At 38.2% G+C, this 26,400-nt stretch overlaps 1 protein-coding gene across 2 annotated transcripts in view; it reads right to left on the reverse strand.

Moving 5' to 3' along the window:
• The window catches only part of gfra1a (gdnf family receptor alpha 1a), an 86,037-nt gene that overhangs the window by 10,993 nt on the left and 48,644 nt on the right, over positions 1 to 26,400 (reverse strand). For both annotated transcript variants that reach the window (XM_055170411.2, XM_055170412.2), the window contains 3 exons: positions 8,530 to 8,881; positions 4,794 to 4,903; positions 3,302 to 3,436 (listed from right to left, as the gene is read on the reverse strand). In XM_055170411.2, coding sequence (XP_055026386.1) covers positions 3,302 to 3,436; positions 4,794 to 4,903; positions 8,530 to 8,881 — 597 coding nt within the window. The remainder of the gene's footprint in view (positions 1 to 3,301; positions 3,437 to 4,793; positions 4,904 to 8,529; positions 8,882 to 26,400) is intronic.

Genomic DNA, 26,400 nt, shown 5'->3' on the forward strand with positions numbered 1-26,400 from the left:
TAATCTAAGGTGCGGTAAGAACATAGTAAAATATTGAATAACGGTGGTGTTTTCCTTTAAGCCAGGACTAAGGCCTTACCGTATTTTCCGGACTATAAGTTGCTCCAAAGTATAAGTCGCATCAGTCAAAAATGCATCAGAAAGACGAAAAACCATATATAAGTTGCACTGGACTATAAGTCGCATTTATTTAGAAAATCTTTCTCCGTTATCTTTAAGTTAATGTTTCAGTTAAACTTGTTTTTTAGGGGTAGGCTACAGGAGCAACATATAGCGCCCTCTCATGGCGGTAGACGGTAATGTTTTCCTTCGGTTCATGTTAGTCAGTATGAATTAATTTTGACATATAAGTCGCACCTGACTATAAGTCCCAGGACCAGACAAACTATGAAAAAAAGTGTGACTTATAGTCTGGAAAATACAGTAGTTTAATTAGAAAATATAACTAGTTTTAACAAACATGGCTTACTAAAAACATTACTTGTGTATGTATTTTAAGATAGGTCAGTGGAAGTTGTTTTCCGTTTGAACAGCTCTTAAAATTTATTTTAGTCTAGGACTAGTCTAATCCCTGTCCGGGAAACAGCCCCATAATGTTTTTTTTATATTTATAATAAATTTGTAATATTATATAATTACCACTTGTTGACCATTTCTGCCATTACTTCTCCCCTTCTTTTTTTTTTTGTTGACTCAGAAATAATGCAGACAGAATTCTCAAGTAATAAATGTATAAAAACTGTTGGACATTATTAGTAGACAACTGATTGTGTCAAATTTAGTTTGAATGGAGTTTATTCAAATAAATATGCAAGCTGAACAAACACCCAAACAGCCACATACACTTTCCACCCGTACACTGTCAGAAAAAAAGAATACAATGTACTTTTGGGTACATTACTGTACTTTAAGGATCTATACGGTGTACCTTCAAAACTACAGTTAAATGTTTCGTACCTCCAAAAGTGTTCCTTAAGGTACACAATAGGTCAACAGGGTATAATATTGTACCCCAAAAGGTACAACATTTCAATGTGTTGAATACCCAAGATACAAAAATGAACCTTTGAGGGTACCACCCCAGCGACAGAAAACGTACAGCTTTGTACCTTTTTTTCTGACAGTGTAGAAAAGGACATTGTAGCAAACTCCACACGCAAGAGTATAAAGATAAAACTTTGGAGAAAATGTCAAAAAAAAGGAAAACAAAACAATTTTAAAAACTTTGGGTGAACTCTATGTACTATTTATTATGATTTCTTCTACACAGCTATGCTGCAGTAACTACGCTCTGTTATACATGAGTCTGCTTCAAGGACGATGCGTTCCAAGGGCAGACAGACGTATACCGCTTAGGGGCTAGTGTTGCAGGGTGTGAAGGCCAAAGCGCTTCGTCATAGCCTCCAAAACACTCGGATACTGACGGCGCTGAGAACAAATCCCCAGAACTGTCAGGATGCCTTACCACTGAAATACCCTAATGAGACACGAGAGAATGAGGTAATGAGAAAGAGAGAGATAGTTTTAGAGAGAGAAAGATAGAACAATATAGAGGCTGTTTAACCCAGTTTAACCTCCTGAAGAGTCTCCTTCAACATCCTCTTAAAGCCCAGGGCACAAAAAGAAAAAATCGGATTTGTAAGAGCGCTCGTGGATACGATCTGCCCATAGTGAGTCAGACCCACTGTACTACAGTAGTAAATGCCTAGAAGTCTGGGTTTAGAAGACGAAATGAAACCATAAGGTTGGTAATGCAATGATTAAGGGCGGAGATACGAACTCTTTCTCCTGGAGAACTACTTTCCTGCAATTTATAGATATACTGTACAATAACTATTATATTAAACACTTTACCCAGCTATACAGTCTTTGAGTTCAGATATGTTTGTTTAGTTGTACAGTCAGGGGTTGATCCATTTTTCTACTTTAAAGGGACAATAATAGGATTTACCCCCATCTAGTGGTAAAGTTGTATTTTGCATTCAAACGAATAGTGCTCTCTAGCGCCTCGCTTTTCCAAATGCGTTATGCGTTATCTACTCACTGATCTCCTTGTCTGTTTCGAAAACGCCTTGTGTAAACGCGTTGGTAGGCTAGTGCTTTTTGTCCCTCTCTGCTATTATAGTTTATCAATACGGCGGAACGACATGGATGCCTCCTTGGACTTACCCGTTCAATCTAAGTAAAAAGAAGAAATTCTAAGCTTACAAAGAAAAGTCAGATCACTGGCAGAGGTCATTTGACACCAACGAGGACATATTTATGAATAAAGATTTTGATTAATAAAACACTTAAAATCCTACTTACTCTCCTTTTAAGCAAAAAGGCCAAAGAAAGGCTCAAGAAATAAAAAATGTGCTTTGGTTGGACAGACTCAGGTCCAGTCCGGCTCGAACCTTAATCCAGCTGTAATCCAGTATATTGTGTAAGAGGACTCGAGATATGCAACATGTGTGACTCTATTGGACTGACCAGATTTTGATCAAACTTTCTTTTTACCTACAATATCTACCTTCGGACTGAACCATGCGTGGATCTCTTTCCATAACCACCCGCTTACTAGAAAAACACTATACACTTTTCTTTTCATGTGCTCCCTGGACTTTCAAAATCCTCCCCGAAAACTAGCACCTCACTGCTATTAATGCTTTGTATGTCTACACGACATTCTCTGAGAGGACTGGAACAAAAGAAAACACACGGCGCAGTCAGGGAAGTGTAGCGAGCGAGAGGCATACGGGTGAAAGGGTAAAAGAGACAAGTGTACATAATAGGAAGTTGGAAAAGGCTTTTTAGAGACAGAGAAAAACATGGGCTGACAGCTTAACGCCTTAGAAAACAATAAGAGATGGACAGAACGAACCAGATCAGGAGAACAAGACAAATGGACAGTTGGAGAGATGGTGTGGATAAAAGCGCGTTGCCAAACATTGAGAAAACCAAAAAGTTAACTGAAGAGAAAGTTTTGATAGATTGCTCATCTGTATAATATTGTGACATTTTGAATATTGATGTAATATTTGCATTGATTTGGTCCCTTACAGAAACGACACACATGTGAAATTCATGCAGATGCATGATCACATGTGCAAGTCATTTCATTAAACACCACTTTTATACAACTTGCGAGAATGAGCACATTTGTTAAAATGTTAACGAGAAGCAGTGGCGGATCGTGACTGCTCATCCGAGGGGCGCAAATTCAAAATGTGTGTTCAGAGTGTCATTTGTGTTGCTTGTGTTTTCAAAATATGTGTTTGAAATGTAGACAGAAGCATGAATTGAATGAAAAGTAACGTACGCAGGCAAGCGTTGTCAGTGAAGAACTCTGTGAATCTATCGCATTCCTCTTTGCTGTTACCGCTGCTGCTGCAGTCACAGAATGGAGACACGCTGATTTTAGGGGAGCGCAGATAATTAGGGGTCATCACTGTACCTGAAAAATATAAAGACGTGGTTGGAATTTAAAAGTCTGAATATCACATTTGCATTCAACTTTGTTAAAAGTGTAACTTCTGAAACTAAACTAAGCATCATAGATGAGGGGTTATCACGCTCTCACTGTGCTTTTTAAAAAGTCTCATTTGGAAACAGGCTTCCTGATGAAGCTGGTTGGGTTGTGTCAGGCTGTGACAGTGTTAGCCTACAGAGAAACACAACCCCTACTGCTAGAACAACAACAGCGGCTAATCACAGATTAATAGCTGCACTGCTGTATTCCCCAGTGTCCAGCTGCTGTTCCTGTGTGCTGCACAGACGACTTCCACAGCAAGCAAAAGACAGAGAAAAAACTGAAGAAACAAACATCTATGCTCTATATGAGATACAGTATATGTACTGTACATCACACAGTATGTAATTAAGCAGACAGTTACTGTAGCATCCACTTCTAAAATATCTTTTCCTTTTGAAATAAATAAAATCCATCAATAAAGCATTCTAAATTGAATCCACATCTTACAGTACAAACAATAATTGATAGAAAAACAAAACCATATTCAATGTGTACTTAAAATAGGTAATATTTTTTCATTTCTCTATGGATTAAATTATTTTACATAATTTAATCCATGTTTAAATACTACACCTCAGCAGAATCTCAAGGCACTTTTAAGAAAAGGCTAACGCCCCGTTCAGACGGCCAGAGGCTTAATTTTATTCATTTCAATGGCAGCTTGGCAACTTCTGGCGACAGCTTGGCGACTAACTTGGTGAAATAAGAAAAATTTAACTTTATGCAAATTGATGAGCGACTTTCAAGAGTGACTACCAATGAGAGTGAAGCAGTGGAGTTCACGTCATTCATCTCTCGTCAGTTACTGGATTGGACGGTACTCTTTGTTTACGACAACACTGACAATAATCAGTACTGTTTGATAAAAGCACTTTTAAACACTATTAGCTATTGGCCAATAGTTTAAAAACAATCAATAGTCATGGCCGACATATCCTGTCAATCAAAAGAGAACAGGATAATGCACTGAATTTGAGCTCTGTGTATAGAAAATGTAAATAAATATCACCAGTTTAATGTTCAATGTTAATGGTCATATATAAATGAATAACATTCAGAATCTTCAGAATGTAGTCAATGCAAAATAATTTAACCACCAAACTATTGGTATCTGTATTGATATCGACAGATATCAGTCTGAATAATCGGCTATTGGCGTCGATGTTATGGTATTAAACTAAGGAAATAATTAAATTCATTAGATTAACGTAATGGTTCACAAGGGTCTCATTCCTGGTCATTATCCATTTTGTGTATGAACCTGTTTCCTGTTTCTTACCAATGAGACCAGAGTATGACAGCAAGCAGTCGGCATAGTTCTCCTTCAGACAGCCAGACAGAGACCTTGGTTCTGACTGACAATTGGTGAAAAAGTCAGCTAGACGAGACCTACAAAATACAAGCACAAATACAGTACACATTATATCATGTAGTATATTAGCTTTTTTGGTACTACCAACATCACTTTATACTGTAATTAAATATGTTTCAATATGACGTAGACAAAACATATGTTACAAAATCTGTGTTTGAAGGAACACATGCACGCACGCACACACACACGCAAAAGCGCGCGTACACACACACACACACACAGTTTTTGGCAGTTAAAAGTGCTGGAAGATTGTCAGCAGCCTACTGCAGTGTTAAGAATGAAAGTGTAAATGAATGTGCTGTGCCGTTTCTCCAGACACATGGTGTGGGATTATTGTGGGATCTGTGTGCAAATACACTGAAGCCCTATGGTACAACACAGTTAACAGCGTGTCTTATCCAGCTGACGCGATACAACAATAAAGGATGATAATAAGTACGATAAAGGGTCTATGTTAGTTTGTATGCTAACCACCCATGGCGGAGGACAACGCTTTTGATAACTAAATGGCTGACAGCAGGATAGTTTGACCACATGTATGAGAAGACACTAATCCTGAAAACTTAAAATCAGATATCATTTAATAAATCATCAGGTTCCACAAGATAAACCAATGTTGCAGTGGTTAAGCATTGCAGAAGACTGCAAATATAAAGTGTGTTTTTAGTTTTTACACTGATTTGCTATGCAGTGTTGTAACCATACAGAGCACTATGGGGGAGCCTTCAAGGTTAACTAAAAATTTGTAACGCTCCAGGATCCCATTTAAGGGAGAAAAAGCTTTTAGGTCAACTTTTCACATAATAAAATAACTCCCTGTCTATTAATCCTAAAGCTGTTTGTCATCAAATGTATCCCTGTAGCTCAACTACAGCATTGTGTAAGCACAATGATTGTGGGTTCGATGCCCAGGGAACACACATACTAATAAAATATATATACCAGTCCCTCCAGAAAAACACGATTATGCGATCGGATGATTCAATGCATAATCATCCAAAGTCTGCATATTTATGCGGGGGCTGCATTTTTTTTTAAATACGTTGCACTTTGCCACATAAATTGCAGATTTCTGATCAGAACGTCATCCAACATTCCCTTTAAACGCAAGTGCGCAAGTTCCATGGCGGGTTGCTATTATTATGACGGATTTACCAGGCGCACGTCAGGAGCGGATTCACAGCCGAGGAGACCGACGTTCTTGTAAGAGCAGTCAAAGACAGAGAATTTGTTTTGTATGGGGATGAGAGAAACCCGCCCAAATCAGCTTCGGTTAAACAGGCGTGAGAGGAAATAGCCACAATTGTCTCATCAGCTGGCATCCCCAGGACGTTGCGCCGCAAGCGAGAGGTGGATTTGCCTTTACACAGGACCTGACGCCAGCAGAGGACATCGCTGCGTCCACCCTCACTGCTGAAAGCCAAGAAACGCAAGCAGCCCAACCCCAAAGTACACTTACAAATCAAGTTCACATGCATTTGAATTATTATTTACATAAAATAAACGTAATACAGCCACACAACAAACTTATGAAAATATTTTAATCGTTATTTGCATGATAATTTTTTAACGCAGCCACACAATAAATAAAAACTATCACCACAATGCTCACCACAATGATTTCCCTTATCTCATGTGTTAATATTTTTTATTGTAACAATTTATGATTTGCAAAAATAACATCTGTGTAGATTAGATAAGCAAAGTGTGCGCGCGTTGTGCACACTATACATTATGGTCAAGCATGCGGCCTTAAAATAGCATAATGAAAACGCGCAACGCGCCACTGACTTTAGACTATTTTTTTCTGGTCAGTGGCGCAATTGTTTTTTGAAACTGCAAAATAGCATCAGGGATGGTTTGCGCCGGAACACGCCTCCTTTTTTGCGCTGAACTGCCCAGGGAGCGCAAGTTCATTCCTTAGTTTGCGAACGTGCGTCTGTGGAGGGAGAACCTCGCTGTGCGCCGGTGCAAAATACGAATGATACATGCGTCACTGACAAAGTCAATTGCGCTGGGTGCAAGATAGGGCCCTTGGTCAGTTTGGATTAAAATCATCTATCAAATAAATGCAATGTAAAACTTTGGTTCAAAAAAAATTATAAGGAAAGTCACAGACTACCGAGCCCCTAAGGGGACATGGAGCAAAAATTAAATAAAGTTTAGTTTCGGGTGCGCACGTGAAACTAAACTTTAGATTTTTTTACTCCAATGTCACCTTAGGGGCTCGGTAACAGACAATTTAGCAAACTAGGAATCATTTTACGACACAGCTTATATATTTCTAGGGTATCTACAAACTGTGAATGACTGTCTTGTAGCTGCATTACTTCAGATAGGATTATATTTTATGAGGCACATGTGATTTACATTGACAGTTGAATTTCCTCAGATGATACAAGCGTAGTTGCTATCACCTGCTTTAATAAGAGGCTCTCTGGAGAACTCTTCTTTGTTCTGTTCTGATTGGCTGATTTGACCGATTATGTCACAACAAAGGATCATGGGCCAACAAATCACAGTCACAAGATTAGAAAAGAAAGCAGAATATAAAGAAAGAAGCACTGAAAGAATGTAAATTGTAAAGACCTGGAGCTCAAGTACAAATATATTCCAGTTATTTGTATGGCTGTCTAAAGTGCGCCCCCAGATTGCAGAGCGGCCCCTGGTCTGATTGAGCTGGGTCATTAGCTGACGCTCTCTCGGAGCCTTAAGACATTTACGTGCCAAAACTACATCCACTGTGTACTAATGAATCCTTAACAAGCTATTTAGAGCACTCTGGGGTTGCCTCCTTCCTGTACAAACCGGATTTAGGGCTGCAGTTTTTATTGCTAGACCTCAATAATCAACAGCATTGCCCTCGCTATGTGTTCTCCTGCATCACCTTAATAAACGCTTTATTTCCCAATAGATGAAGGTTTCAGATGCACACGGGTGAGCGTGTCCCTAGTGGGGACAACTTGTTATTACAGTATTTCGGTGTGTTTTGCCTCTCAGACTTTGAGAGGCATTTCTTGGCACCTCTAAATAGCTCATTTTGCACTGCCAAGTGTTAATGCACATGAGATAAGTTGAAGTGTGGACGTGTTTGTGTGTAACTGTGTGTGTATGTGCAAGAGAGTACCAACTGTTCTTAACTTTCTGGGATTTTTTAAAATCACACTAGAAAAAAATTTAAAGATTTACAAGACCTGGTTTATAAAAACTACATTAGCATGTTGGCTTGCTTAAAGGGATAGTTTACCTAAAAATGAAAATTCTGTCATCATTTACTCATTCTCATGTTGTTACAAACCCACATAAATTTTTTTGTTTTGATGAACACAAAGTAAGATTTTTTTTAGAAATGTTCGTAATCAAACAATTCATGGACCCCATTCACTTCCATAGTAGGAAAAACTAATACAATGGAAGTAAATGGGGTCCACGAATGGTTTGATTACAAACATTTCTCAAAGTATCTTTATGAGGGTTTGTAACAACATGAGGGTGAGTAAATGTTGACAGAATTTTCATTTTGGGGTGAACTATCCCTTTAAAACCAATAACAACAAACTATTGTTAATATATTGCTAACATGGATACAGTACACCAAAGCATTTGCATTGGCTTTATAAACCATCTCTGTGGTTCAGACCTGCAGATGTAGTTGGTCTTGCAGGCGGCTTGCAGTGTCAGGCAGTTGGGCTTCTCTTTGTCCTCATACGAACAGGCCGGCACGATGGTTTGGCGTCTGCGCTCGGAGCAGGCCGACTGATCTCCTAAAGGACAGGAACAGTACAGCATGCCGTAGCTGTGCTTGGGTGGCACCTTGTCGAAGAACTGCCGCAGGGCCTTGTGGCATTTGCGCTTGTTGCAGACTTCGGCTGTTGAGACTCGGCTCGTGCATGGGCTTATGTAAGCCGAGCGGTATTTCTTGCAGGTGTCATTTAGGTTGCAGGCCTTCGCTGCGTTCAGGCAGTTGTTCTCCTTTGCTAGAGCTGGCTCACCTGAATAGACAGAAAGAGAGAATGATTGTAAGATACATAGTATAGCTTAAATTGATGCTAGTGCATGCCTTAAAAAGTTTATTTCACGAATTCACATTAATCAATAGGGTGATATAATAATATCATATATATAATAAGCATATAAGCAACAGATGTGAGGGACGGCTATATATAAACCTCTTTGCGCTGATTGGTTGGATTACATGACCATGCTCTTCCCGAACTTAAGTAAATAAACTTCATTTATTAAATACAGTATTGTAGTGTGTTTTATAGTAAAACATGCTCAAATGTGATATTAATAGAGATATATAAGATACTTTTTGGACTACCATGACAGATATCACTGAAATGCTAAGTTTTAGCACACAAACAGCTTGTTTTAGCGTAGTTTTAATGTATATATTTTTATTTTACTAAGATACAAGCAGAAAATGCAAAAAATATGTACACAAAATGTTAAAAAGACAGTTTTTTTGGAGAACATTGCTCATTCAGGGAAAGTCAGTTTCTGATCTTTTTTTAGCACTAATGTTAAACTCTTTAGAGAAAACTAAATTCATTAGATTAGGGCTGCGTCTGAAAACGCATGCTGTGACAGTACGTACTGTATAGTATGAATCCTGGTAGTATGAATGAGATTCAGACGTACTACATCCGCCATGGTGATACATCACGTCATGTCATTCCAGCGCGAATACAACCGCATCACAGCTTTCCGCCATTTACTAATAGAGGGTATGCACGTGACGTCACCTTCGGCGAAAGTGACTGTGGTTACGCCCACTGAGTGGCAAAAGACTGAGCGGCAGAATGAGTGTACAGTGTGAAATCAGCAAAAACACGGGAAAAACGCATATAAATGGGAAACAGCTGTTGTGGGATAGACTGTACTAACAGATTAACAAGAATTTGGAGCTATCGTTTTACAGTCTGCCAAGAAACACCAAAAGAAGAAGTAAATTGATCGTTCATGCCAACGTCCACAGACCACAGGTGGGTTGACAAGTTGCTATGGTCACTATAAAGCAAAGGTTTTACTTTCTACTTACAAGTATTTTTTTTTATTTTATTCATGTTTTTCTTTGGAAAACATACATTCCAAAGCATATTATCATAATTTTTACTTTATTACATTTCATAAATAAAAGTTTTTGTTTTAAATTTAATATTTAGGTACATTGACATACTTTTACTCAAGTAAAATTACACAATTTTAATGTAATTAGGTATTAAATAAATTTTAATATGCAATATTAAAGAATACACAGCAGGCGCGGAGCTATGGGCGGGCCTGGGCGGGCCTGGGCCCGCCCAGATTGACAGCTGGCCCGCCTAATCAGAAATGTAAAAAATACTACTCTGTATAGTTAGACATGTATACTACTTTATGTGGTGTAATTTATCTATTGCATGTTATGTTAAAAACAGTAAAATTATAAGTAAGCCTGATAACTATTTAAAAACTATTAAAGCAGTTGAATGTTGCGTTATAATGAAATATTCCCGAGCAGCTTTCAGCCATGATCACTTTGAGAACTTTTTTTGCAAGCAAGTAGAAAACGTATTTTGAATAACAACACGTTATAAATATGTGCTGCGCGCTTTCCTCTCAATAACATAAACACACAACAAATATGACAGCGGAGTAAAAAATAGAAAGAAAACATCTGATCATAGTGATGTTGTTTGATATAGCGATATAGCAGCACTATAAGTCACGCCACGTTTATTGCTACACTTTATACAATATAGCCTATTGCTTTTAAGCAACAAATAGCCTATCATAACAACCTATAAGCCTACTGTGCAATTGAGACATTAATTTAAGAAATGCATTAAAGCAGAAAGACGTAGGCTGCGGAAATATAGTGGGTTCACTTCAATCCACACCACAGACGTTTTTGGTTTGCTTCTTATTTATTAAATCGAGGCAATTGTTTGATCAAACATTGATTAATATTAAGATACAATTTATACAAAACGAAATTCACTTTAAAGAAAGTCTTTCTACAAAACAAACCTCGCAAAATCGCTTGCCCGACGTCCATTACGGTCTATGGTGAATTCCTGTCGGGCTAAAAAAAAATGATGCGCCTTGGCCGTCGGGCGGAGGAAAAAATATTGTAATGTGTTTGCATTCTTTCAGATTTAGTTAGGTAATTATATTGTATGTAATTCGGCGTCATCTTGTTAGCCATTACTATCCTCACTAACAAGTGAAACTGTCAGAAAATGAAGTGAAAGCATTAAATCCATTATTCCTTTCGTTCACGTCTGATATGCGCGCTCCTCGGCTCCGCTCTTCACGAGTAGGCTTGCTCTTGTGCTCATCAAAAAGTATATTAAATGTTTATTTATTTGTCATTTCGTTTAACCCCAGAGTCTAACATTATTCTAGCAATTCCCTTTTTCTTTCTTTATTTAGTAAGTTAACTTAAATATGTGAGAACGAAAATATATTTTTAGTGATTTGCATGAAGAGAATATGATGTTAGAAGCTTCATTTTAAGCATTTAGTAGCCGTATTTATTTAAACACTTTAATAGGTTATTTAAAAAAGTATAAGGTTTTTTGGGGTTCATTTATATTTCCTGTCACTGTGTGCAGGTTCTTTTTTGTAGGCTATGAGAGCCCAATATTTTTTTTTACCAAAAAGGCTTAATAAATGTCACGTTGCATTACAATTTAAAGTATCAATAATGTCAAAAATGTGACGTGCAGTTCGGGTGTGTGTGTATGCTGTTTAAATTAGTGTTCTGAAGTTTTGACGAATTTTATAGACTTGTTATAGTTTCTTATTCAAAATGACACCCATAGATTCAGGCCCACCCGGACTTAATCCATGCCCACCCATATGTCACGTTCTGCATCCGCCACTGATACACAGTATGATTCTATGCTTTAGAATGTAGTGAAGTAACATTTTCCCGATACAAACACCCTAATAAAGCACAGATGCTTGGAAAATGTAACCAATGTAAGTATTGTCCACCTCTGCTATCAAGTCCAACTACATTCAATTTAAGCTGATAATAGTCAGTTTTACTGGCATTTTCGCAGCAGCCGCTATGAAAACCCACTATGTTTGCCACTCAACAGGGCGAGTTCCGGCGTGGTCACGTGAAAAAGTGACGTCAAGGCATACCCTCTATAGAGCCTGTAGATCCCTGCTATTGTTCAAGTGTAAGGGGAGGTCACATGAAGTACTTCACACATTATCTTACAATTTTATTCTGTTTTTTAATACTGCATACAAATGTCCTTTTCTGTTTGTATTATAATAAAAAGAATGAGAAATAATTATAAATGGTCACTATTGCAAAAACAACAAATCCAATGGTGTGATGGTGACCTATGACTTTTGCACAGTGGGTCTCTTTATAAAAAACTGAATATTAGGCATCAGAATCAGAAATGCATTTTGCCTGTAGATCATTTTGCATTTCTGGGTTTACAAACTGAGCAGGGTATAAATAGTTAAAAGTATATATATACTATAAACCAACAAATGGAAAAAATACAGACAAAGAAAAACAAAGAGTATGATACAATCCCCAGCTCTGAAACTCTTGCTCCACAAAACAACCCTTTTCATTTAAATCCCCCACGGCACTGACAAACATTTGAATTAATCAAGCGTTTTTCTACAGGTCTGCCAAAACACACAGGCAGTTTATAAAGGACCTGTTTTTTTCCTGTTAAACAAAACTGTGCTCGTCCCTTTGGATCCCTGCAGCCAAAACAAACAGTCATCCCGGCCGAACAGCCGAGTCATCAAAGCGACCGGCGCTGCTGTGTTCTCGCCTGTCAGATGCGCCTAATTGCCGGCTTTACACATCGCACTATTAACTAACATTTCTGGATAAGCAGAGCTACAGTAGGAGTTTGGTTATAATGAGAGCCAATTAAAAACAAGAGATGGGTTGCATTAGAGCAGGAGTGGAGCGTGTATGTGTTTTTGTGTGTGCATGTACAGTACAGTATGTGTGTGGGTCTGTAAGGACTCTGCTAATAAGGTGCTTGTCTTTAAGGATGCACCTAGAGGAGATTGCAACCCTAGACGCTGTAATGGTAGGAGTTGAGGAGTACGAAGTTATTAAAATAATGTGCATAGCATGGCTCACGTCATTTTTATGGAAAAATTTAGAGAAAAAAGATAAATAAGAAAGTAAATATATTACTAGATTGCAGACTTTGGTGTCTTAGCAAATCTGAGTACAGTATACGACTTTAGAGGAGAAAAGTGTTGCTGAGGCAGCGTCCGAAACCGCATATTGTATAGTACGTACTGAATGAGATGAAGTACCTACTTACTGACCGTTAAAACAGTAGGTACTGTATAGTATGAATCATGGTAGTTAGAATGCGATTTGGACGTGACATTCGTTGTGATCAAGTCATGTCATACGAACGCAAAAACAACCACATCGCCAACGACGCCTCTTCTTCTTCGTTGGATAACTCCTCTCCTGGGGCATCATAAGTATAGTAAAGTGTCCGTTGTATGCACACTTCAAAATCTAACCGGAAGTAGTAGGTCATCCAGGTACTTTTCGTTTTTGGAATACTATGTATTCGGACATACTACACGCCTCGTCTACTGCTTTTCACCTACTATATAGTATGGAAGTAGGCGGTTTCGGACGCAGCATGAGTCTTTTCATAAGAAACATCTGAGGAGGAGAACTGAATAATTACGCTTCAAGTAACATGAGTTGCACACAGTGTAACTTGTTGAAGCATATGTGCACTGAGTTCGCCGCTGGGTTCAGCGCAGCCAAGCGATTTGTGCTCTGATGGCCAGACCAAAGTAGGCGGGGTTTTCAATAAATTACTACAGTGTTTATATTTGCGTTAAATAGTCGATGCCAACTTGAATTGCTACGTGTATCCATGACACGGCTTTCCTTCCTATGTCTCTGTAGGAGCGTTAACTTGTATTATAAAGCTCCAGGAATTCCGAGTATAAGCTTTTCGTCCATTTTGCTTCTTTTGATGCCTTGTTTCTATTGGCCACGCGGGTAATCATCACAGAGCGCGCTCACACTTTGCTCGACGCAACAAAAAACTGCCCATTGAAATGAATGGGTTTCATAGCGCAGCGCACACCATATACTATGTGAAAGCCTCATTATGGTTAAATTGAACAATTTTAGCTAATCACAAAATAAAAAAGGTACAAAGCTGTCACTGGGGTGTTACCTTTTCAAACAAGTACAGTACACCTTTGTACCTGAGGAGTGCATATTAGTACCTCAAAGGCACGTATTCAAAGGAAGAATTGGCCCTCCCGGCTAAGCCTGGTTTCTCACATCATTAGAGTTTTTGGTTCCTTCATCATTGTCGCCCTGTTGGCTTGCTTACAGGAAGACTGCTTAACTCTTTCACCGCTATTGACAAGATATCTCGTCAATTAAGAGAAAACGCTTCCCCGCCAATGACGAGATTTTCTGTCTTTCCACAATACCGCTATTATCCACCTTCCGCAACTTTTTAAACCCGGAACTATTGCCTATGGCAAGCTGCTGCATGTCCGTGTCTGTTTTAAAGATTGCTCTGAATGGGATCTCTATGAAAAGTCCGTCACAAAAATGGAATTATCTCTGCTTTTTGCTCAAAATGTGGTGTTTTTGCAGAAACCTACCCATATTCAAAAGCTGATTACAAAAGAACCACTAAAGGTAGGATGAAACGTTTTTTTTTTGTTTTTTTGAAATCAGAGGGTCTGTTGTTTAATTTTGTATTTTGTATGTTTATATATTTAAAGAATAACGTTTTCTGGAAGGCATTAAACTTTGGTGAAAATCATGAAAAACGCTGGCACTGGCTGGCAACTTTTTTAAAAACCGCTGGCGGTGAAAGAGTTAACATTATGTTTATACCGCTTTCAATATTATGGTCCAACTACAATCTTAAAGTTTTCAGTATGAACTGAAAAAAGTACTTTTGCAATAATAATTCTTCTTTATGAATGTCACACTCCTGTTCTTCGTAGATCACAACCGTAGTATTGCTAAGTAGTATTATTATCATCATTATTTTATGAGGCATGCCCTACTGAAAAATCCAGCAAAGACCAGCATAAGCTGGTAGCTGGTTTTAGCTTGTTTAATGTGGCAGTAGCTGGTCTAAGCTGGTCCTCCCAGCCTGGCAAAGCTGGTCAAGCTGGTGAGTCAACAGCTAAGTCCAGCTAGACCAGCTTAAAAAGTGAACAAAACATAGCTAGAACAGCATGCTACACCAGCAATACCAGCTAAAACCAAGCTAGGGGACCAGTTAAAACCAGCTCACCAGCTTATGCTGGTCTTAGCTGGATTTTTCAGTAGCGAACAATGCTATATAAATGATTTTAGAATATAATAGAATAGGAGATACCAAATGCATGCGAGATGCACTATGATCTTTTGACCTTCGGTACAAAATGATGTAAAACTACACCATCCCACTCCATCTGCTCGGTGTCTGGACTGTAATTCAACACACACATACAGAGACAAGTGCACACACATTTAAAGTCCATCTGTCCAGACAGCATCTGCCCATCTAAGGCACTCAGCACAGAAAAGTCTTTCTCTGTCACTCTCTGACTGTGAGAATTAATATCTGTCTGTGTGTATGTGTTAGACAATATGAAATGCAATCTCAACTATTCGTAAACAGTGTGATTTTCTCAGTCAGAACATCAGCATGCAGGCATACACATTCAAACAGGCAATCAAAGCGAAAAACATAGCTGAGATACGGTGCAATATTGTCAGATGTCTTATTTAAAAAAAAACATGGTCTTTGTGCATGCACTGTCTGAGTATGTGTTGTGCCCTCCTGATCCGATGCCCTGTGGCTGACAGGAATAAAATATCTATTCGGTAGTCTGATACAATTGGCGCTTAAGAAATGATCCTCTGCAGCTGTTCTTCACCCTTGCATGAACCCAAAGTCCAAGACTGAAACGGACCACACTCAAAACACATGCATGCACCGTCCATTTAACCTTTTGGAACTAGAGGATCATTTTGAGCCAAGCATAATGCACACCTCTATGGATTACTACACACATACATAGGCACACACACGCACGCACGCACACAGTGGCCATCTGGCCAGTTTGACAAAACAGAAACCCTGCAGTGCTTCTGATGCAGCCGCAAATTGATTAGTGTCTCTTATTTCCTTCTCCAATTGGCTCTAATTTTCAATTAGTAAGAAAATCATTATGAATAATGACCTTGCATGCTATCGGGACAAACCTAGAATGTTTATGCATGTTTTTGACATTTTATTTGGACTGTTTAAAACCAGACAACAATTCTTGTACACTGTACACTACAAGTATCAAAGCTGGGTTTAAAAAAGTTCCTATTCAATAACACGAGAGAATTGATTGAAAGTGTTAGTACTGTATGGCACAGGAGTCACTTCTGTCTTTCTTTCTCTCCTCTGCCGTTTTAAACACTTTAAAACACAGGCAACAGAGGCATGATTAAATCCTAATAAAAGCCTCACCTGAGGGTTAATTGAAAAAATACATTGAAATGAAAAGGGGAGGTCAGTACACTCCTTGCACACTTTATCTAGATCTGTAACGTCACCGGCGATTAGCAGAGAGGTCGAGGATTTGATTAAACAGCACTGTGATTAGAACCTGATGTCCTCTTGACTGTGTGTGACTCTCTCTCTCTCTCTCTCTCTCTCTCTCTCTCTCTCTCTCTCTCTCTCTCTCTCTCTCTCTCTCTCTCTCTCTCTCTCTCTCGTGATTGTTTTCAGTCACCAGGCATTAAAAGGATAGATGGGAACAATTAACAAATACATCAAGGCAAGGACTGCTGTTGTGTATTCAATTCCTCATGATGGGAATCAAATTATAAATCCACTTTAGTTTTAGTTTTATAGCAACAGTTCGGTGTATTATTTAATTACATTTAGAAAAAGTTTGAGGTGTGCATATTTACGCACTTATATACATCATTTTGTAGTATAAATAGTATTAGTTATACAAGAAGAACAAGAAGTGCACTTTAAGTAGATCATGCACTCATTCAACTAAATAAATGTGTGGAAATTGGACACTTCACACATTTAACAGTCACAGTTTTGCTTGTGTGGCAACGAGGCACGGCTATCAATCGCTGTGCCAGCAAAGTTCAACTGCGGAGACAATTACACTTCAGTCTGATGGCGACTATGGAGTCATGAATGATCAAAAGTAACAAAATTATTTTCATTGACTTGTATGACTTGTTATGTGTTTGACATCATGTAATGTAGTCTCATCTGGGAAACCGGGTATAAAAAGTGTTCAATTTGGGATGATACAACCTTTCTAACGTTTATATACTATTTGTATACACTCACCTAATGGATTATTAGGAACACCTGTTCAATTTTTCATTTATGCAACGGTGCAATGATGTGGGGGATGTTTTCTTGGCACACTTTAGGCCCCTTAGTGCCAATTGGACATCGTTTAAATGCCACGGCCTACCTGAGCATTGTTTCTGACCATGTCCATCCCTTTATGACCACCATGTATCCATCCTCTGATGGCTACACCCAGCAGGGTAATGCACCATGTCACAAAGCTTGAATCATTTCAAATTGGTTTCTTGAACATGACAATGAGTTCACTGTACTAAAATGGCCCCCACAGTCACCAGATCTCAAGTCAACAGAGCATCTTTGGGATGTGGTGGAACGGGAGCTTCGTGCCCCGTATGTGCATCCCACAAATCTCCATCAACTGCAAGATGCTATCCTATCAATACGGGCCAACATTTCTAAAGAATGCTTTCAGCACATTGTTGAATCAATGCCACGTAGAATTAAGGCAGTTCTGAAGGCGAAAGGGGGTCAAACACAGTATTAGTATGGTGTTCCTAATAATCCTTTAGGTGAGTGTAGATGGTTGAGTACATAGTTTAGGTGCACAGAGTAGGTGCATACTTTAGTTTATACCACGGGCCTGTTGAATGCTTTATTCTGATTGGTTGAGAAATGTTCCATTGGTATGCGTTATTTTTTGATAACCGCACACCTAACTTGTCAAATGTCTTAAAAATAGGCACCCGAGCAATATTTTTGGTAACCGTGGCATAAGCGAAATAATTGACTCCGGTCCTTTGAATTATTCTAACATAATGCACACCAGCAGTGTAACAAACCACCTTGGGTGTGCATTATTTTCAACGGCCCATCATCAATTATTCCTTACATATAGTATCATTTTAGACACAATTGGCTTCTTGTGCTGTGTAATTTTGGTGTTAATATCGACAGAACAAAGCAGATGTTCAATGACAGTAAACAACTATCATGACAATTAATTAGTTCCAGCTTTCTTCTAGAAATAGATTCAGTTCTTGATTTCCAACACTGTCGACTACCAACACTGGCCAGACCTACACTACATGCATTGCTTACTGGAGACAATTTATAATGTAAGTTAAGCAGTTTGTTTAATAACCAGTCAGTGTGTGCTTAACTCAAACCCTTGCCTTATCTTGTAAATACACACCTGCTCCTGATAAGATGAACGCAGCTGTGAATATCTGCAATGTTTAAAACTATTCTTACTGAAAAGCACTTATTAACACTTATAGCAATACATGCATGTTGGTGTACCTACTGTATTATCATAGATTACAAAAGCCCATTTAGATATTTGGTCTACAGAGAGCTCACTCTATCTCCTCTAGGCCAAATAAGAAGAAAATACTTGAACCCGTTTTCCTGTTGTTTCTCTCTTTGTAATGCTTAATAAACTCCCTCTACAATCAATCCTCCAATGTAATAACAGCAAATGAAACAGTAGCTTTTCTATAACCCCAGACCTCTGTAATTGATCCCCGAAGCTCTCTTTTCTGCACTCTTTCTATTAACATGGCATGGACAAGGACATTCCTCTAAGATATTGCATTAGGATGCATTGGATTTCTGCGGGGATTGGTATTATCCCAAGAAGGTTGGGTGAAGGTGGGTTTGATAAGGGAAGCCAAAATGTTGCAGGAAAAAATATTACACATTGGTTGGATTAAGCAGATTTTTGCCATTAGAAAGTAAAATTTTGGAAGTAAAATACTGCAATACTTTGAAACACACACACACACACACACACACTTTAATTTTGGACAGTAAACTTTCATGTGTTACCTTTCTAAAAAATATGTGTAGTCAGAATGACCCATAAACAGGAAAAAAATCATTTAGGGTATGCCAGTAATGCCTTCACCTATCAAAACTGGGGGTTACTCGAAAAGGTAACATCCCCGCACATGCACAGACAAATGAGGATTCATGGCTCTGACTGCGGCCCTGTACACAGACATGATCTGTGATGCATTAATATGCAAAATCTCTCAGCGTGTCATAGAGATATACTGTCCCGGCCCAGAGCGCTCTTAGAGACATCCGTTTTACAAGAGAAACTTACACTACTGAGAATCATTACACCTGCTGGTTTATTTGCATGAAGGAAAGAGACAGCAATGATCAATTTCCAATGATTGAACAAGATGAGCTAGACCGTGCAAATGGAGAATGTTACTGAATCATTGCTTATGTGAACGCTCAGCAAAAAAGTATACAAATGATACTATTAACCCTGAAATAAACAGAGCGGACAGTCATTAGAAAATGTATAGAAATAACTATTTGACAGCATAATGTGGTTGGGTAATAATTGCACACCTATAACATTATGTGTGTCTGTAAGAAAAAATTTGATGTAAATGAAAGTGACGTGATTGTCAAGTATGGAAGCACATGGTTGAAATGTGACCTCTACATTAAACCCATCCCAGTGAGTAGTGAACACTTGCACTTCAAGTCATGAACACACACACAACACACACACACAGAGCAATAGTTAGCTATCACTGGGGCACCTAGGGAGCAATTGGAGGAAACGTGCCTTGCTCAAGGGCACCTCAGTCGCAACCTGCTGCCCATGAGACTAAAAAAACAAGTTTTGGGTTACAAGTCCGACTCTCTAACCATAATGATTAGGTCATCACTTCTGTGAATAATCGGTACAACTTTTCTGCTTCAGGTAAATAAGGAGATGTGTCACTTACATTAGCATCTGGCAACCTGATCTCACGAAAATCCATGTTAAAGTCACAGAAAATTTGATCACTTTATCCGTGACCATGTCAGGGAATTCAGTTTTTTTCCGTGACGGGAACAAGGATGTCTTTTTCGTGTCACTCCCACGGATTTCTTGTGTCATTTTCCGTGACTATAACGCAGATTTCCATGAGATCATGTTGCATCTGGAGCTCAGATGACTGTGGACATGAAGGTGTTATTTTAAACTTGAATTCCCTGATGTATTAATAAAGACATTAAATGTTTATCGTTTTTGTTTTTAAAGGATAGTCCATTTTCTTTAAAAAAATCCAGATAATTTACTCACCACCATGTCATCCAAACTGTTGATGGCTTTCTTTGTTCAGTCGAGAAGAAATTATGTTTTTTGAGGAAAACATTCCAGGATTTTTCTCATTTTAATGGACTTTAATGGACCTCAATACTTAACAGCTTAAAAATTGCAGTTTTAAAGGACTCTAAACGATCCCAAACGAGGCATAAGGGTCTTATCTAGCGAAACGATTGTCATTTTTGACAAGAAAAATAAAAAATATGCACTTTTAAACCACAACTTCTCGTCTTAATCCGGTCCTGTGACGCGTAGCCTTTCCTTGCGTAATACCTCATCACTTCAAGAGGTCACGGATGACGTATCGAAACTACACCCCAGTGTTTACAAGTGTAGAGAAAGAAGACCGTTCCGACGTTGTTTTATGTTGAATGATACAAATTAATGTCTTTTTGTCAGTTTATTGTTTAAAATGGTCCGCAAATGTGCGTTTCATATATGTAACACATGACCTTTCCACGGCACTACGCAATTACGTGAGGTCGCGCTGCCAAAAATGACAATCGTTTCGCTAGATAAGACCCTTATGCCTCGTTTGGGATCGTTTAGAGTCCTTTGAAACTCCGTTGAACTGCAATTTTAAACTGCATTTAAACTGTTAAGTGTTGGGGTCCATTAAAGTCCATTAAAATTATTAAAAATTCTGGAATGTTTTCCTCAAAAAAACATAATTTCTTCTTGACTGAACAAAGAAAGACATCAACAGTTTGGATGGCATGGTGGTGAATCAATTACCTGGATTTTTTTAAAGAAAAATTACTAATCCTTTAATGGAAATAAATCAATGCTTTATATTCACAGCCTTTTATAAATATTTGCATTATTAAAGAACGCAAAAGAATATCTAAAAGTAATGAATGTCTGTTGAAAACAGGTTGGGTTGGTCAATGCAAGACAACTCTGCCCACATCAGTTCAAAAATGTAAGTTTTCCGTCCCTGATTCAAATGACCTCAAATAAAGATGTCACATTATGTGATCAGAAAGACATTTTGGACAATCACTGACACATCAGAAACTGGTGATTGTAAGTACTTACTGTAGATGCTGTGGGTCATAATGAACATGGACGAAGCCAACATGATTACTAAAAAAGATTGGTCAGCTTGTGACACAAAAGTTCATCAGGTCCAACAGCACCACTTGCAAGACTTTGAATAATTTTCCATTTCATTTGGACTCGATCGCTCACTAAACTAAAACAGAATGGCCCGGCCTTGTGAGAATTTCGGTAAAAGTGCATCTATTGCCTAAGGCTTAAAGAGGCTTTAAATCTCAACAGTGCAATCAGCCAAAAGCAGCAGTGCTTAAATCTGATTGGGTCACAGGCGTTACATCAAAACTGGCAGTACTGATAGAAGCCATCTGCTCTGGAGCTGAGAGGTTTGTGCAGGCTTACCAGGCGCCATTAAAATGACAGCTAAAACTACTGTTGAGAATCGTGTGAGGCATCTGACAGCACGAGTCATATGACATTCACCCGCTCAGATGTCACAGCCATCGCAAATGCCCATCACGCCCATCGATGCATATTTAGCACTCCGCCTACTGACTTCAGAAGTCAGAGGTCACACGAAGCACAACAACTTCAGATCAGACTCTGTCAGGCAGATATACGCATGGGGTAAATTTTAAGATGTGGGAGGAAAATGCTTAAAGGATTAGTCCATTTTCTTAAAAGAAAAATCCAGATAATTTACTCACCACCATGTCATCCAAAATGTTGATGTCTTTCTTTGTTCAGTCGAGAAGAAATTATGTTTTTTGAGGAAAACATTGCAGGATTTTTCTCATTTTAACGGACTTTAATAGAGCCCAACATTTAATACAACACTTAACAGTTTTTTCAACGGAGTTTCAAAGGACTATAAACAATCCCAAACAAGGCACAAGGGTCTTGTCTAGCGAAACGATTGTCATTTTTGACAAGAAAAATAAAAAATATGTACTTTTAAACCACAACTTTTCGGCTAGGTCCGGTCCAGCGCGACCTAACATAAATGTGCAGTGACGTAGGGAGGTCACGTGTTACATATATAAAACGCACATTTGCGGACCATTTTAAACAATAAACTGCCACAAAGACATTAATTAGTATCATTTGACATACAACAATGTAGGAACGGTCCTCTTTCAACACACTTGTAAACACTGGGGCGGAGTTTCGCGTTTGTCCTCTGTGACCTCTTGACGTCATGACGTATTGCGTGGGGTCAGCTTTCGCATCACGACCGGATCTACATGACAAGAAGTTGTGCTTTAAAAGTGTATATTTGTTATTTTTATTGTCAAAAATGACAATCGTTTTGCTAGATAAGACCCTTATGCCTCGTTTGGGATTGTTTATAGTGCTTTGAAACTCTGTTGAAAAAAACTGATAAGTGTTGAATTAAGTATTAAATGTTGGGCTCTATTAAAGTCCATTAAAATCCTGCAATGTTTTCCTCAAAAAACATAATTTCTTCTCGACTGAACAAATAAAGACATCAACATTTTGGATGACATGGTGGTGAGTAAATTATCTGGATTTTTCTTTTAAGAAAATGGACGAATCCTTTAAACGACAGCCATGTTCAAATGGTACACATTAATTAAACTAAATAAAAAGGGACAAAGGAGTGAGAGATTGCTTTAAACTGCAAGTAAAATCATACAAATAGCTTTAATCTTTCTCTTTTTCATAATAAAACTAAATATAGATGCCTATTAAGCCTATCCAGGGGTTTCAGGAAAGACCAAACAGTGTCAGATGCAAACATCACATGAGGTGATAATCTAGTCTCACATCATCTCTCTCTTTCTCTCACATTCAAACACACACAGCCCTCCAGGTGTTATGGCTGTATAAATAGAATACTAATGTAAAAACACTTTAAACAGCCTTTTAAAGGAAATTAGCTTTCTGTTCATATGGGCCAAAATTATAAAACAGATGCCATGCCAAGCAATGCCAAGGCCATAGGTTTTGATTTTTAATGAACACACAGACGAATGTTTGCACAGCCAAATCTGTTAACTTAAATAGGCAAGGACAAAAACCAAAAATGTGCCTTTTATATAAATCAGCATCCTCACATTTTCAATGGTGCAGCAGTAGTTTGGTGCAGAGCAGAAGTCATCAGAGAATATAACCTCTCTTGATCTCTTCTCAGCTTTAAGAGTCTGTGGTCTATTATTATCTCACTGATATGATATTTCTCTCTCTCATCCCTCTCATCACTCAAAATGTCAGCTGACAATCAAAGCATCGTGAGAAAACGAACAGTCTGTTCTAAACGCTACAAACTACAGCTTTCACTTAGCAAGTCCATAAACAGCATGCAAACGCTCCCTGCCCATAGAATATCATTCAAAAAAGGCGCCTGCAACTGCTTTTGGTGTGATTGACCCCTAAGGCAGTAGCTCTTACCTCAGGAGATATGAGTCTTGAGTGTCATATGGACTAGAAGTTGACACACAAAAACAAAATAACAAACATTTAAAAAATTTACTGTACACAGTTGCTACATGGCAAAATTTAATTGTTGCAGTTACATTTTTAAAGTGCACCTATTGTACGATTCATGTTTTAAAATTTCCTTTGGTGTGTAAGTATGTATTACCGTATTTTCTGGACTATAAGTCATGCTTATTTCATAATTTGGCTGAAGCTGCGTCTTATAGTCAGGTGCGCCTTGTAAATCAGTATGAATTAATTTTGACATTTATGAGGCAAGAGATAACATTACCATCTACAGTCGAGAGAGTACGCTATATGCTGCTCCTGTATTAATGTAATTCAGTGAATTCAGTGATGTGGAATGACAAGCCTTTTCTGTTTATTTAACCTATTCAGCCTTCCATGTACGTTCAGTATGCTATTGTGTATCGTGTAAATAATGTTACGATAACGTACGGGCATCTATTCAGCCTGCTGTTCTGTGTGCTATTGTTTAGTTGAATAACTTGCCTTTCCAGATTAAATGTCTGTTCTTTGTGAAATAATTTTCTAAATAAATGCGACAAATAGTCCACTGCGACTAATATATGTTATTTCGTCTTCATGATGCATTTATGATTGATGCGACTTATACTCCGGAGCGACTTATAGTCCAGAAAATACGGTATACATGTTAACGATATGCAAAAGGTACATACTCCAAAGTAAACAATGACGCAAGTTATTGTCTCCAACGTAAATCTCTTTCTTGGACTACAACAAACACACAGATTGTAGGCAACAGTTTACTTCCTGGGATTGGTGATGTAGACAAGACCGACATTATTATAATTCTTCCTGCTTCGGACTTACAGCCTGTAAGTTATCTCCTGTTAGCAACTGAGTCCTTTAAACATGGTAAGGAGCATCAGGTTTCCGGCTGATGTCAGGCCAATCACAACGTACAGATTAGCTGGCCAATCAGGGACACAGAGCTTTTCAAATACGTGCGCTTCAGGAATAGAGTGAAATCTGGAGCTATAAAAATGTATGCTAAGTGGAAAATAATGTTTTTTTAACCATAAACCACACAAACACATTGTACTATACCAAATATACAAAATAACATTGTTTTTAGCAATGTAATAGGCGCTTTTCTAGTTCAATTAATTTGAAATTACAATGAACTTTCTTTGCTAGTGAGGAATTGCAATTTTTTTAATTAAGTTCAAACAACTTAAAGCGTAACTAAACCCCTGGTCAGAGCCTGACTCCACCCACTGGCAATATTTGAAAAATGCAAGAAAAGTGGGCAGATCCCAACGGAGATAGAGGGGACGAACTAAGCTCGTACCAAGTGTGTGGTGAGATCGTAACAAGGGCGTGGTGACCTTGAACCTGCTTACGTCACGAGTTCTTTTTTGGACCCAACATCCAATAGGAAAATTCAACTGCAGTAGCCACCGTTCAACCTGAAGAGGGCAGCACTCAGACGTTTTTACACCATATATTTTGAAACACTTTATATCCAAATGTCAAAAAACTAACTAAAATCAATGAAAAGCACTAATAATGCCCCATTCTTACATTCTTATCATTAACTAAAAAAAGTTGGTTTTAGTTACTCTTTAAGCTAATTTAACTTTATTTTTATCATTTACATCAACTCCTCACTATAGTTGAGAAAGTTGAAATGAATTGTAAATTCAAGTAAAACAAAAATGAAGTGCAACAAACATTTGTTTTACAGTGTACTACTGTAAATTTGGCTTCAAAAACTGTAAAGAAAGTTTACATTTTTATATTAAAAGTTTATATTCTGTTTATATTCTAAGAAAGTGTATATTTTGCTGAAAAACAAACATTCTCTGTCCACTTTATAATTGGGCTGTAGTGATGCTGAATACATAGAGTATTGCAGACTCAGACTTGATTGATGATGCTCATTTTCTAAGCGCTGTCTTCAACACTTAAAGTGCATATGACCCAGTTCTCTTTGGCTATACGTTTTTAATTTAACATTCACAGTGCCAAAGTATGCCCTGAAGATAGATGACTACTGCTTTCCAAATCCTGGCAGGTAACGTTGAAGACCTCGCAGCAAAAACAGTTGAGCTTGGCAGGGGTGTGGAGAGAGAGTTTGTGTGTATAGACCTTACAGACAGAACATGTGGAAATAACAGAGATAAAAAAATTAAGTGTTGCAAGAAAAGAAGCATGTGAGAAAGAAAGAACGAAAGAAAGAAAGAAAGCGGGTGTTTCGCTGTTCTGTATTGTAATTGGAGGAGATGTGGGGTCTCAGGAGAATGTGTCTCTCTGCCCTCAAAGAAACAGCAAACAAACGCTGCAAAAATATTTTTCACATCAGAGACACCAACATGTTCTTCTCTCCTGCATTTTGTTGCCTCTTTGAGAGCTAAAAACTGCTGCAGCTTCATTTAGCGTCATTGTTGTTGGAGTTTGAATATTTTATATCTGACTTGTCAAAGTAAAACAATAAATACAACCGATGGAGCTGAAAACAATGCAGATGATTACGACATCCTGATATGTTTTCCCTCAACCGATCTCTTTAGCGTACTGTACTTGCACTAACTGGGAGGTAAAGTGACCCAGTCAATGAGGTCATTATTATATAATGGCATTACCTAATGACTTCACAGGG

The sequence above is a fragment of the Misgurnus anguillicaudatus genome, chromosome 11 (assembly GCF_027580225.2).
Source record: "Misgurnus anguillicaudatus chromosome 11, ASM2758022v2, whole genome shotgun sequence".
Taxonomy (NCBI): Eukaryota; Metazoa; Chordata; class Actinopteri; order Cypriniformes; family Cobitidae; genus Misgurnus; species Misgurnus anguillicaudatus.